Source organism: Lotus japonicus, chromosome 5, assembly GCF_012489685.1.
Source record: "Lotus japonicus ecotype B-129 chromosome 5, LjGifu_v1.2".
Lineage (NCBI taxonomy): Eukaryota > Viridiplantae > Streptophyta > Magnoliopsida > Fabales > Fabaceae > Lotus > Lotus japonicus.
The window spans coordinates 45,948,379-45,963,514 of NC_080045.1; the positions used below are offsets into that span (position 1 = coordinate 45,948,379).

Genomic DNA, 15,136 nt, shown 5'->3' on the forward strand with positions numbered 1-15,136 from the left:
TGGGAGAATCCGAAGAGTACATCCTAAGGTACCTGCACACAAAAATGCATCAGTTTCAACTCAAGTTAAGTTCATCATTAAGAAACAACTCCCTTCTTCTACATGCAACTCTCATGTGGAATTCTACTTTCCTACACTTGGACTGTTGCACAAGTTATTCATAAATATTATTCATAAATGAGTTGGAAGAATAAATATTATTCATAAACTCAGCCACTCTGTAATGAATATTTCAATCCTAACTATTACTTTGTTTACTCTCTTAGCTCCGTAGAGTTAACCTCTTCGATCACCAAGAGTAGACTAAACTACTAGGATTTATATTATGAGTGTACGTGTCATAACATAGAAAAGTATAGAGAAGCAAACACATTCAGCAAATAAAATAATATACATAAAAAGGGGTTCAACTATCTCCTACATCACAATCTCGAGAGATGACGTTTAGCCAAGAATCATTTATATCAAGAACAAATCTTAATCAAGGCTAACTCGGATAAAAGAGGAAAATATGAACCAATAAACAATCTCCCTCCACATTGATTCTTCCTCTGAGGTGTTCCTCCTCACTCCTCAACCTCTACGACACTCTAGTGTCTCCACAACAGGTCTAGAAAGTGTTGGAATGATTCTTTATTGTCTGAAGTTAGAATGACCTGGGAACCGCTTTAATAGACCAAAAACATGTCTTGGGTTTTTTCTGAACGTCGTTTATGAGCTCTGGAAAATATATGATCGTGGCTTATTATTTATTCTGCAACACGGCTTGGCAAATTAATCACAAACATTTTCTTAATGACCCGACCAATCTAATAGAAGATTTAGAAGTTTAGGACAATATGCCCAAATGTGGGCCCGATACAACGGTGAACGAAGCCGCATGATCCAATCTACATAGAGTGCGCATAGTAGACTTCTTGCTGAATTTACCATTTTACCCTCTTTTCACTTGTTTTTCTTGCGTGTTTCACCTTTTCCCAATTTTGACATGTTATTGAAAATACATCATCAAAAACCTAAGTTCTATAAATATAATGCAACATAAAGGTATAAAACCATATGAAAAATGTATTTTATAAGCAAATCACCTTGATCTGGTGCTTGTTTGGGGTTCTCTTAGATATTGATGCTTGGATGTTGAACTTTCTTGTCATATTTGTGGTATGGTTCCATATACAGTTGTTCATGTGTTTTTGTTTTGCCAAGAAAACAATTGATATGGTTTGGTTCATTATTCATATGTTGGCTTGAGACTTAAAGGCTTACAAAACCTGTCGTTTTTTAAGAATTTTTTAACAGGTACATACATGTGTTTGATGAGGAAGCTCTTCATACTTTCATCACCCTAACCTAAGCTACTATGATCGGAAGAAACAAAATAGGTTGGGTTTCCATCACAATCGGTCTCCTTTCGAAGTGGTGCTTCATCGAGTGCATGACTTGTGGCCTCCCATCGCTCTGCGCACTCCAGCTCAACCTATGAGGGAACATTTTCTTCCTTCTTCTTGGTCTCGTCCACCTTATGGGGTTGTGAAACTGAACTTTGATGCTTCCATGAATGAGGTGCAAATTATTTGTTTTGGTTTGATTGCTTGTTACCATGAGGGCGAGGTGTTGAAAGCGACGTCGCTTATCCTTCTAATGCATTATCGCTGGTGATTGTCGAAGCTTTGTGCTTCCAGAGGGTCATGTCTTTGGCTACTTTGGCTTTAGGTGGACATGCTTTGAGACAGATTACTTGCAACTTTTTAACCTTCTTCATAAGCCTATATATGATAGATTGTATCTGTTTACTATTGTTAAGGATTACAAGAATCTTGCTCTTAGTTTTGATTTTGTAGATCTTTCTTCTATTCGTAAGTGTGGCAATTGTGTTGCTAGTCGTTTAGCCAACCAGACATTCTTTGTTTTTAATTCTGTTTAAATTGAGGAAGTTCCTCCTAATCTTTTAAATTTGGTTCACCATGGTGTATTAGCCTCTAACCCTTTCTCTTGTGTTAATTGTTTTCGTATTTCCATAAATAAAATAAAAAAGAGGAAGGCTGGCAAATGAAAAGAGGAAAAAAAAAAACAGCCATTGAGCATAGCAAACGTTCTTAATTACACTGACATTCCATGTCACTTATTTTCTCAACTAATTAAATTCTCACAATGAATATTACAATGTCATCTCAGTTTCAAGAATTTAGAATACGTGTCTCTTAGCTAGGAATAAACAGCAGAATTCATGCCAATCGATGTAGAATTGTGACGTAAAGGAAACTTTGGTGTTAATGTTTCATAACTCCCTAGCTAGCTTGTTATTTGCTTCTAGTGCCCATATCTGTCATCTTGAAGGAGATCTTCCAGCAACTTACTATCAAAGTACTCCAACTCAAAACTGTGATCATCACCAAATTGCATCTCTCCAGAAGGTTCAGCTTTCACAATGCCATTGTTACCATCACCACCAGAGTAAGAAGAAGATGAATTGGAAGCATGAGAAGGAGCACTGAGAGGCATTTGCAAAGAATAAGAGTTCACTGCATCAGGAGGAGCCTGGTACTCATTGGGGAAGTTGAGAATTGCTCTGTGACCACGAAAATGAAATGCAGCAGCATCATAAGCCCGTGCAGCTTGCTCCGCAGTGTCAAATGTCCCCAGCCATATCCTAGCCCCTTTCCTCGTCGGGTCGCGAATCTCCGCCGCGAACTTCCCCCACGGCCTCCTTCGAATCCCTCTGTAACGAACCTCCCCATTGTTGTTTCCATTGGAACCTGATGGTCTCTCTGCCTCCATTGTTGTGCTATAGAATCAAATATTAATATAACTCGAAACACTATGCAAACAAGAATTAGAAGAAGAGAAGAACAATATATTTTATTGTGTTACAATACAACAAGTGTCTTTGTTTTGCTTTATTCTGAAGAAGCTTAATTGAGCTTGCTAGAAAGTTGAGAAATAAATTAAGTTGAAGTTGGATATATATGGGGACCAAGGATATGCCCAATATATAATATTTATTGGATGCCATTCTGGGAAGGCTTGACCAAAAGGGTCGTATGTGACGGTTTGAAATTCAACTTGAATAAATCTGATCTTAACTTATATAATAATAATGAGTAGGTTGAAGTTGTCGTTGACCACTACTTAAAGAATCAAGGAATTGACTGTGGCAGGTGCGTGCTCTGACGCAGCACTTATTCAAGCTTGTCTTGTTGCATGCAAGTGGCCACCCGCACGTGGATGCATGCGTCATGTGATGTAAGATTCACATATTTGTTGCTTGAATTACACATGTAAGTATGTAACACCAAAGAGTGCATATATTTAGCTACACTTCATTTTCTTTCTATCTCATTCGTTAATTTATATTACATTTTTATTATTTATATTTCTTCTCTAGCTATTTCTATCTCATGGTATACACTTGTTGGATGTAGATCAATCTTTATTACTGGTTTTCTTTTCTTACAATAAAATGATGTATCGATGATATGTTTTAAGCAATACAAAATAGGATGTTTCTAAAGTAGAATTGGTAGTGGTATTCTCTAACAAGCAATAATAAATGCGGTCAATCAATTAGAATTGCGTGCTTCATACAATTAGTTCAACCACATACATATAGTTGTTCTGTAGTTTTTGTTATTAGTTTTGATATGTTGTCATGATTTTCTTATTCATTAATCATAGTCATCTCCTTAATTATTATTTGCCATCACGGAGATCCCGAATAGAGAAATTAGAGTAATTTAGTGGCCAAGCTACAAAACCGAATTTAAAGAACGACGATACATGGTACTTTGTGACACATTAAAAATATTTAAATATTCAACTCTATCTACCACTAAAAATTAAAGAAAAGTTGTAATTGGATAATTACCAATCTAGCATAAACTTGGGGCTCCTGCGGTGAGAATAATTCTAACATATTTATAACAGTTATAAGACCTATGCAATAATATTAATCATAAGCAATAAAAATCATAACAAAAAACAGACAACAATAATAATATTATATTTATTTTTACAATTATTACTTTGATCGATCCATCACATGATTCAACTCTTTCATCATATTTTTGTAGCTCTATCTTTGTTAAGCCTATCAACGATCTTTTCAATCTTTAGAATCCGTTTCTCAAGAGAAGATGCAGTTTCTTCTACTTGTCTCACTTTGTCGCCTCTATTTGTATCAACTTTATCTTTGCAACAGTTTCTCTGCCAACTAAAGTTTCTTGAGTTCCTATAATAGGGTTTATCATTACTCTACAAATAATCCAATATAACACTCTTTTGGAATATATTTTAAGGTGGTCGACAAGCTGTGGCGGGGCAGAAGTGGGGAAGCGGCAGTGGAGCGCACACTAGTGAGATGATAGTCATGGTAGCATTAGCAGTAAGACGCATAAAAGTGGGATGATCGGCAGTGTGTGGCACGAGAGGGGCGAGTGCAATCGGTGACAATTGCAAATGTATGTTGTGTAAGGAGTTAACTTGTTGTCAAGTTTGTCACATGATCTTTATGGAAACTAATGCATTTGCAGATGACTTAGCTAAACAAGCTTGTAATAAAAATTGGATTTTTTGGTCAAGGATTGAGGAATCTTAACGTTCGTTGATGTATTTTCTTTTTGTTTCTTCAATAAAGAGATGTTATTTCGAAAAGAGAAAAATGATTTCTTAGGAAACTGGAGTACATGTTTTACATAAGGAGAGAGAAATATGATTTAAATTTCTTATAGGAAAGTAGAATGTAGGTTTTGAAATAATAGGCACTACAAGGAAAATAGCATTAAGAGGCGGACATTCTGCAACAATTCAAGAAAAGCCGCCGCACAATGTAATATTGCGACAGTACTGGAGGCGATTAAGCCAAGGGCCGCAATTTGAGTACAATTAGCGGCGGTTTTACTCAACTAGTAGCGGTTTTTAAGACATTTGTGGCGGTTCAACCAGAGACGGTTCAACTAGCCGCTGCATAATGAGTTAATTTTTTTAAAATAATTAAAAGGTCACGCGAACCCTAACTCATTTACGCGTTTCACAATTCACGTTCAACACTCTCAGAACCGAAGAACGAAACCACCTCTCCCCTTCGTGTTCCTCTCAATCGAAGAACGAAGGTTTCGTAGTGTGCAGTCATGGGTTGAAGCTTCTTCTCCTGTTCGTGTTCCTCTCAATCGAATCGAAGGTTTCAGAAGCAAAGCTCAGCCATGAATTGAATCGCGATTTGCCTTTCTTCTCCACCAAATATGGATCGAAGAGCTCCATTTTCTCTGTATCTCTGTGTTCGCCTCACCCTTCTTCTTCTACGATTCACAATTCCTGCGCACTGGTGCAAATCTTCCAGTGACAATCGAATCAGGTAAGAGATTTAAGGGTCTCTTCTTTCTGTTAGTCATTGCGATTCCTGCACATTGTTTCTTCTTTCTGTTCAACACCGGTATTTTTAGCTAGAGTTTAATTTTCGCTGCTTTATTTCCCTTTTATGTGCTACGTGCTTGTTTTAGCCATTTTTCTTTTCATATAACATCTGCAGTTTTTCCTTTGATGTTTCATTTATAACATAAGATAGTGAAACTAAGGAATTATTTCAAGATAACACACTGATAAGTGTCAAATTTACCTAAATTATCATATTATAATTGACACTTACTTGTTCTAAACATGTGAATTATCATTCAATTATCCCCATTTTCATATGTTTGTAAATACTAAGATTTTACTAGTATTATGCTTTAAATATAGTCTAAATCATGATGAATCTTTGGGTTTTGTTGTAGGGATGAATATCCAAAGAAATATGCAAGATTTGGTGAACTAATGAGGGTTTTCAAGGTTTCTGATCCAAAGGTGCAAAATATCAGCCTATGGGTGCTAAGCACCATATAGATAGGGAATGAAGAATTAAAATATGTCAAAACCATGCTTAGCATCCATAATGGGGTGCTAAGCGCCCTAAGGCGGTGGGGAAAACCCAACTTTGAAGAAACTGGGTGCTAAGCGCCCAGGATAGGGTGCTAAGCACCCTGACCAGATCTGATCCTTATAAAGTGCGAATTTCAGTCAGATTAGAGACCTCATCACTTGAAAAACAGACCCAAAGAGAGAAAACTCAAAGGAGATCATCAAGGAAGGTCTAGGAGGCTAGAGAGAAGGCTTTGGAGCCGATTTCATCGCCGGGGAACCGTCACAGATTCGGATTTTCATCGTTCTTCTTCTTTTTTATGATTGTAAAGCTATCCATGGAAATGGATAGCTAATTTCTCATTTGTTGGGGTTAGAACTAGCTGTTTTGATGCTCATGTAATCTATTTGATTTCCTTTCATGCAAATTTCATGTTTCTATGTTAAAGAATCAATGGTTTTCTCTTATGCTTCAAGCTATATCTTAGGTTGATCCCCTTGGGTATTTTGATTGATTCAAACTTGTGTAAGGAACTTACATGATCTTGAGTCTGAACTAGAGTTAATCATATATTTCTTTTCCATGATTAAATGATTTTTACCTTGTGCTTCATGCTTGTTTTGGATTGATCACCTGAAACATGAATTTAGATTTAATAGGATGGTGGGAACTAACTATTTAAATATGAAATACGTAAAATCATCTAATGATTCTAAGGTCTAGGGATAGGGTTAGATCATTAGTCTATTCAAACATCCATGCTTAATGTTACTCACTATTGTTAATCGATCAAGGGATTGAAGGTTAATATAGTTGAGTTGATAATCTTCTACGCCGGGGGACTAGGTAGTAAGATAAGAAATGGTGGGAGGAATTAATTGCATAGAACGATATTTGTATGTGAATCAATAGAATACATAGAGGTCAAACAACGAAACTCTAATTCCAGCAAAACTATCTACCTTGGTGAATCCAATTACTTTATCTGCTTTCTTTATATTTTCATGTTCTTAAACAAACCCCTAATATCTCTGTTAACCATCATTTGAGTTTGTTAGCTATTGAACGACATAAGTATTACACCTCCTTGTGGATACGACAAAACCCTTTACTATACTACAATTGAGTCTTGAGAGATTCAAACGTAGAGTGATAATAAATCTTTCAACAAATTGGCGTCGTTGCCGGGGAAGGTGTGTCATTACATATTGCATTGCAATAGTTTTCATTCTTGAATGATTGTGAATATAGTGTATAATTTTTGTTTTCAGTTTAATTTTCCTTGTTGTTACTAATCTCTTCTGTTAGTTAGCTAGTTCAAGAGGAGAAGCAACAAGAAGCTTCTGAATCACTACTTTCAAAATGTTTCAATCATCTCAGACATACTATGCCTTTGAAGAGGATAGGATTTATAAGCTTGAGGATACCTTGGTGCAATTCATGAAATTGTCAATGATTCATCAAAGGAATACCGAGACTTCCATCAAGAACTTGGAGGATCAATTAGGAAAGCTAGCTAGCATGGTAGCCGAACATGGAAGAGAAATGGTTGAAGCACAAGTGGAAGAAAGTGGTGAAGAAGAGGAAAAATCAAAAAAAGAAGAAAGAGATCCAACCTTTCACCACTTACCGATTCCTTCAAGCCCTCCACATGTAAAATATGATGAGGATGAGGTAAGCATTGAGGATTTTGATAGCATATCACATCACCAATGCAATGATAAAATTCTTAATGTTGAGCATATAGACCTTGTATTTGGTGATAGGTTTGATGATCAAGTTCCTTCAAATTCTTCAAAGAACTTTAAATTTGCATTCATTCATATGCATGTAAATACCTTGGCATGTGAGTTGAATGTAGGTGAATTGGGTTTGATTGAGAAAAGAAAGAAAAAGAATAAGTTTTTGATGTCTTGGAAAACCTTTGTTAGAAAACTAGATGAAATCCAAGTCAAAAGGCCTAAAAAAAGGAAGGGGTTATACTATAACCCTTGTTTGTGGTCACCATGATAGTGCTAGCGTCAAGCTAATGACGTTAAACAAGTGCTTCCTGGGAGGAAACCCAGTGTTTTTATTGCTTTTGTTATATTTATGTTTTTATGTGTTTTAGTAAGTGGTAGTGTGATTTTGTGAAGCTTTGATTAATTGTGTGCTTTAAGGTACTTCACAAGTTTTGATAGATATATTGCGTGTGTGCATAAGCTTTTGGAAGCAAGGAAAATGATAAACTTTGAATTTGTGGAGGTGACTTTTGAAAATGCATGAAATTTGAATGAAATTTAGACCCTGTGAAATTTTTGTTTAAAATCTGAGTTTGAAGGTTGGTACAGGTTCAACTAAGTGTTTATAATGCATATGGATTGATGGTATGGAAGGTTTGTATGAATTGTAGAATCTAAGGTATGTGGTTGTGTGGTCTTAAGTGAAAAACAAGTCCCTCTATGGTGTTTTCTACATAAACTTTGCAAATTTGCTTCCCATTGCTTGTGAACCATCTCATAATGTGTTTTGGACGTCATTTTTCAAGTTTTAGTATAGGTTTTAGTGAACTCTTTGATGATGTGAAGGAATTTCAAAAATGAAGGTCAATTTGTGCTTTTCAAGGTCATGGAGTGAGTTATGATGCCATGTGCTTCAATTTTGTATCTTAAAGCTCTCAACAACTTTTAAGTGATGTTAATAGATGGCTTTGAGGCCAAGCATGAAGGAAATGTGAAATTTTCAAAATATGAGGTAGTGACTTGTGAAATAGTGAATATTGACCCGAAATTAACCTTGGAGTGACCTTTGTGCTAAATCTTCTTGGATTGCTAATTTTAAGGTATGCATATGTTTCTTAGGGTATTTGAATGTGTATGGACCAATTAACATGTGCTATAAGTGAGAATATCAAAATTTGGCCTATTGAGTTGTGAAAATGCACGAAACTTGTCTTAGAAAGCTTAGAATTGTGAATCTTTGGTAAATTGTGCTTGATTATTGACTGTTAAGGCCTATACATGTTTCATATGATGAATGAATGTGAATAGATCAATTGACATGCTTTAAAAGTTTAAAACTAAAAATTTGACCTACCCACTTGTGATTATAGTGTTTTGAGTTCTTGTGAAAATTGTCAATTTGATTCTTTAAAATATGAGATTTTAGGAAGAAATTGTGTTGTGAAATTGATGTGAGCATGTTTGATTGAGTACTTAGAGAGTAATAGGAAGGATGATAGATGAGAAGTTTGCCTTGAACAAAGTTTGGATGTGGTACTTGTGAAAAAGCTAAGTTTGAGCTGCAACAGTTTTGCAGATCATGTTCTGGTTGTGTGGTCTTAAGTGAAAAACAAGTCCCTCTATGGTGTTTTCTACATAAACTGTGCAAATTTGCTTCCTATTGCTTGTGAACCATCTCATAATGTGTTTTGGACGTCATTTTTCAAGTTTTAGTATAGGTTTTAGTGAACTCTTTGATGATGTGAAGGAATTTCAAAAACGAAGGTCAATTTGTGCTTTTCAAGGTCATGGAGTGAGTTATGATGCCATGTGCTTCAATTGTGTATCTTAAAGCTCTCAACAACTTTTAAGTGATGTTAATAGATGACTTTGAGGCCAAGCATGAAGGAAATGTGAAATTGTCAAAATATGAGGTAGTGACTTGTGAAATAGTGAATATTGACCCGAAATTAACCTTGGAGTGACCTTTGTGCTAAATCTTCTTGGATTGGTAATTTTAAGGTATGCACAAGTTTCTTAGGGTATTTGAATGTTTATGGACCAATTAACATGTGCTATAAGTGAGAATATCAAAATTTGGCCTATTGAGTTGTGAAAATGCACGAAACTTGTCTTAGAAAGCTTAGAATTGTGAATCTTTGGTAAATTGTGCTTGATTATTGACTTTTAAGGCCTAGACATGTTTCATATGATGAATGAATGTGAATAGATCAATTGGCATGCTTTAAAAGTTTAAAACTAAAAATTTGACCTACCCACTTGTGATTATAGTGTTTTGAGTTCTTGTGAAAATTGTCAATTTGATTCTTTAAAATCTGAGATTTTAGGAAGAAATTGTGTCGTGAAATTGATGTGAGCATGTTTGATTGAGTATTTAGAGAGTAATAGGAAGGATGATGGATGAGAAGTTTGCCTTGAACAAAGTTTGGATGTGGTACTTGTGAAGAAGCTAAGTTTGAGCTGCAATAGTTTTGCAGATCATGTTATGGTGTGGCTGTTGTCCACAATCCTGTTAGCGGCTTATTAGAGGTGCTAAGCGCCACCCCTGAAACAACAATGCATCATTTACTTCAAATGCACATAACTTCTTCATTTCTTATCAGACTTGAGCAAATGACCACTCTTTGGAAAGATCTTGAAGTCTATTTCCATATGGACTTGAGTTTTTACTATTATAACACTTTTATTATCTCATTTATCTCTTGTATTCTAACATGTTTCAAGTGACTATAAGGCGAATTCATACAGTTTGGCTTGAGGACAGTCCATTTCTCAAGGAGGGAGTGAAACATCAAGGATTTGAGTAGTGATCTTGGATTCAAAGCATTCACATCATGAGGGAGTCCACTTTACCTTGTTTTTATTTTCTTTTTAATAGTATAGTTTTTTTCTATAGATAGCACTGGTGGTCTAGATTTCATGTTTCTCTGACTGTTTTCAATACTAGGATTACTATTGTGAGAATTGCTTGATCTGTACTTAAAATGAATTGATTTTAGTGATTCTATGATAGAAGTTGTGTTTGCACTCATTGATGCCATGACTAGATATGATTGCATTATTCTCTTGGAATTCTTGAAGCATACATGAAAGTTGCTTGAAAATCAGGGAAATTTGAAACTTCTTAGCCTGTGAGGGAGTGTTCATATACACTGTGAGTTGAGAGAATATCACTGCTTTGCATAGTGGATTTTGTTTGAGTCTCTGATATCATTGGTTGCATGGAATTGATAGGAAAAGATCAAGGCATATTTTGTTCTATATATATAGCTACTTAGTCAAATAGCCTACCTATGTCAATTAAAATCCATTTGCTACCCCTTGAGCCTAAAAGTTAAATATTTGGTTTTGTTCTTGATTATGACCCTAAGCCTAATAGAAAAACAATGGCTTCTCCTAAGCTTGATAGGCTAAGAGAGCATTCATTAGTGTGAGTTGTATGCAAGTTGGGGGGAGAAGGCTTTTGTGCTAAATTTTATGTATGCTTTGGATTCAATATCTTTGTATATGCTTCAAAAGTAAAAGAAGAAAAAAAAACCCAAGAAATGTGTAAAAAAAACAAAAAAAAAAACAAAAAGAGAATAAAGAAGAGATTGATGAAAGAAAAAGGTTAAGTTGAAAGAAAATGGTGAATGAGAGTTGGTTTAAATCAAGTTGAGGGAAGTGAATATCATGAAAGTAAGTTGCGATTGCTCTCTAAGCTTGTTGAGTTTCTTTGATTATCCAGAAAAACAAAATTCATTGAAGCCTAACCTCATTACAACCCTAAAAGTCCTAAGTGATCCTTGATTGCACATGTGATTTTGATGATTGTGGAGACAGGTAACAATTTTGACTTCTGTGATTCAGTGATGTACATGAGTGAGACACTAACCTTGCCAGATTCTTATTCTATATCTAGGCTAGATTAAATGTTCCCTGATCAAAAGTAATTGATTGTATGCCTATTGAGTTTCAGGCTGGATAAGAAATTGTATCAATGTTATGCATCCTTTTGTGGGCATCATGTTTAAGTTACAGATCATTAATTCAATATGTGTAAAATCTTTCAATTGGAGCACTGAAAATGTTTAAGTCATGCTTGTTTGATTATAGTCTTAACCTTTTGTTTGAGGACAAACAAAGTGCTAAGTTGGGGGGAGATGATAAGTGTCAAATTTACCTAAATTATCATATTATAATTGACACTTATTTGTTCTAAACATGTGAATTATCATTCAATTATCCCCATTTTCATATGTTTGCAAATACTTAGATTTTACAAGTATTATGCTTTAAATATTGTCAAAATCATGATGAATCTTTGGGTTTTGTTGTAGGGATGAATATCCAAAGAAATATGCAAGATTTGGTGAACTAATGAGGGTTTTCAAGGTTTCTGATCCAAAGGTGCAAATCATCAGCCTATGGGTGCTAAGCACCATATAGATAGGGAATGAAGAATTAAAATATGTCAAAACCATGCTTAGCATCCATAATGGGGTGCTAAGCGCCCTAAGGCGGTGGGGAAAACCCAACTTTGAAGAAACTGGGTGCTAAGCGCCCAGGATAGGGTGCTAAGCACCCTGACCATATCTGATCCTTATAAAGTGCGAATTTCAGTCAGATTAGAGACCCCATCACTTGGAAAACAGACCCAAAGACAGAAAACTCAAAGGAGATCATCAAGGAAGGTCTAGGAGGCTAGAGAGAAGGCTTTGGAGCCGATTTCATCGACGGGAAACCGTCACAGATTCAGTTTTTCATAGTTCTTCTTCTCTTTTATGATTGTAAAGCTATCCATGGAAATGGATAGCTAATTTCTCATTTGTTGGGATTAGAACTAGTTGTTTTGATGCTCATGTAATCTATTTGATTTCCTTTCATGCAAATTTCATGTTTCTATGTTAAAGAATCAATGGTTTTCTCTTATGCTTCAAGCTATATCTTAGGTTGATCCCCTTGGGTATTTTGATTGATTCAAACTTGTGTAAGGAACTTACATGATCTTGAGTCTGAACTAGAGTTAATCATATATTTCTTTTCCATGATTAAATGATTTTTACCTTGTGCTTCATGCTTGTTTTGGATTGATCACCTGAAACATGAATTTAGATTTAATAGGATTGTGGGAACTAACTATTTAAATATGAAATACGTAAAATCATCTAATGATTCTAAGGTCTAGGGATAGGGTTAGATCATTAGTCTATTCAAACATCCATGCTTAATGTTACTCACTATTGTTAATCGATCAAGGGATTGAAGGTTAATATAGTTGAGTTGATAATCTTCTACGCCGGGGGACTAGGTAGTAAGATAAGAAATGGTGGGAGGAATTAATTGCATAGAACGATATTTGTATGTGAATCAATAGAATACATAGAGGTCAAACAACGAAACTCTAATTCCAGCAAAACTATCTACCTTGGTGAATCCAATTACTTTATCTGCTTTCTTTATATTTTCATGTTCTTAAACAAACCCCTAATATCTCTGTTAACCATCATTTGAGTTTGTTAGCTATTGAACGACATAAGTATTACACCTCCTTGTGGATACGACAAAACCCTTTACTATACTACAATTGAGTCTTGAGAGATTCAAACGTAGAGTGATAATAAATCTTTCAACACACACGTTATTGCTGGGGGACCAAAAGTGCAGTTAAACCTATCGATAATGTCATGTCAAGATTCAATTAGTTTCTCAACTTTTTTTTCTTCAATTTTTTAAAATCAGATTTATACTTTCTATTTGACAATTTCAACTACCAAATAATAAGAATAAAACAAATATGTACAAAATTAGTAAATACATATAAATAAGATAATACTACAAAATAAATAAAAAATTATGTATAATTGAATCTGGAACGCGAGGGGTGAAACAATGAGAGACTTTGCAACACCTTGATATCAAGTATCTAATTTAACAATGAGAAAATTTTCTTGATTTTTTAAAGAAGAAACAATGAGTGAAGAGCAAACTTGTGTAGTACTATAATTTTTTTTTTATGGGTGGGAGGGGTAGCTCACTTGGTTGAGCTATGAGTAGAAATAGGTGTTGGAGATGGAGGTCCAGGGTTCGAACCTGAGGATGAGCATTTGTAATTACTAGCAACTAACCACTAACATTTTCCTATCAAAAGATAAAGTCAATATATATATATATATATATATATATATTATTGAAGGGGTTAGAATTAAAGCTAGTAAGGAAGTAGGATGCAGCCAGACTGCAGAATATAAAGATTGACTGGAATAATAAAAAGCGCAGTAAGTAAATAAATTAAAAGGATGCTCAGCCTTCCATTGAGAGAATAAAATAAAGCAGGAGGCTTAGCCGTCCATTAAACAAGATTGCAGAAGATTGATATTATTGAAAACTGAAAAGTACTTGAAATTACAAAAACAGTTTGAAAAACTGAAACGAATTGAAAAGAGAAAGCATGAAGAGATAAGACTTACAGTTTATCTCTCTAGGATCTGACTATCTCTCTCCGTGGGCTCTCTATTTATAGGAAAAATACAAACACTGTTTGAATAGTTCCGGTTATTGACAGGAACTGTTCGGTACTAACTACAGTAAAAAGTACAATTATTGAGATGAAAATCAAAGGAGATCTTCTTCGCTGTCTTCCAGGCTGTCTGGGACAAAACTGGCGTCAGATTCTGATTGAGAGGGTATCCGATGCTTTTCTTTTTTCTGCAAAGGGTCCTTTGAAAAAGATGCTTGATTGTCTTTTGAATTATTTTGTAGTATTTGAAGGGAAACTTGGAGGCTTTTCAATAAACCTTCCTCTGAAGAGGCACCTGTGAGTGCTGTGGTGATGTGAGCCTTCTGGTTGAGCAGGAGGCAAGATTGAGGACTTGCATGATTCATATATTTCTAATATGTTATGAACCAAAGATCAATATTTTCTTTTGAAACCATCGCAGCATCAAAGGTTTTCCACCATTTGATTGAGGTTTGCTTGTGGAGCTCAGGAATATTTTTGGTTTTAATGAAGTACTGCCATGCAAAAATCCAAGACAGCGAAAAGATTGTATAAAAATTTAAACTAACCGGATAGTTGTTTAAATCTTTATTCCAATTTTTTGAAAAAAGTTTGAATCCCTCCAGTACTTCAGGGGGAAAAATATCTTTTGTAGGTCCAAAGAAATCCCACCAAGAGTGGAACCAATTTGGAAAAGAGCAATTGGTGGCTTTCTTGAAATAGATAAGCCAGGAATGTTTGAGATTCTTATTTTGGAAACCGAGGATGGTATTTTCCCAGGCTCTGACATAGTCCCAATAATTAAAACCTATTGGGTCAAAGTTCTTGGAGAATTTCTTGGTTTTGTTGGGATTGCTACCAAAGTCTGAAGGTTTAAGAACTCTCATGATTTGGAAAGTTGAATGGGTTATTAGGAATTCATCATTTTTGTCCCTAAAGTGTTTGATTGCCACACTATCTGTATCTACAAGAATAAACTCATAGAAGTTTTGGGTTTAAATGTGGCTGATTGGTTCAAGGTGGCTTGATGTCGGAAAAACTTTT

General features: G+C 35.1%; 1 protein-coding gene across 1 annotated transcript; it reads right to left on the bottom strand.

The window, feature by feature from the left end:
• Positions 1 to 2,063: 2,063 nt before the first annotated feature.
• Positions 2,064 to 2,945, bottom strand: LOC130718342 (ethylene-responsive transcription factor ERF098-like). The gene has a single exon (XM_057568918.1). The coding sequence runs from the start codon at positions 2,776 to 2,778 to the stop codon at positions 2,311 to 2,313; it is 468 nt and encodes a 155-aa protein (XP_057424901.1). The 5' UTR covers positions 2,779 to 2,945; the 3' UTR covers positions 2,064 to 2,310.
• Positions 2,946 to 15,136: the final 12,191 nt, after the last annotated feature.

Bases quoted from the DNA above. Each gene is read 5' to 3' on its own strand.
- LOC130718342 (XM_057568918.1), bottom strand. From the start codon at position 2,778: ATGGAGGCAGAGAGACCATCAGGTTCCAATGGAAACAACAATGGGGAG.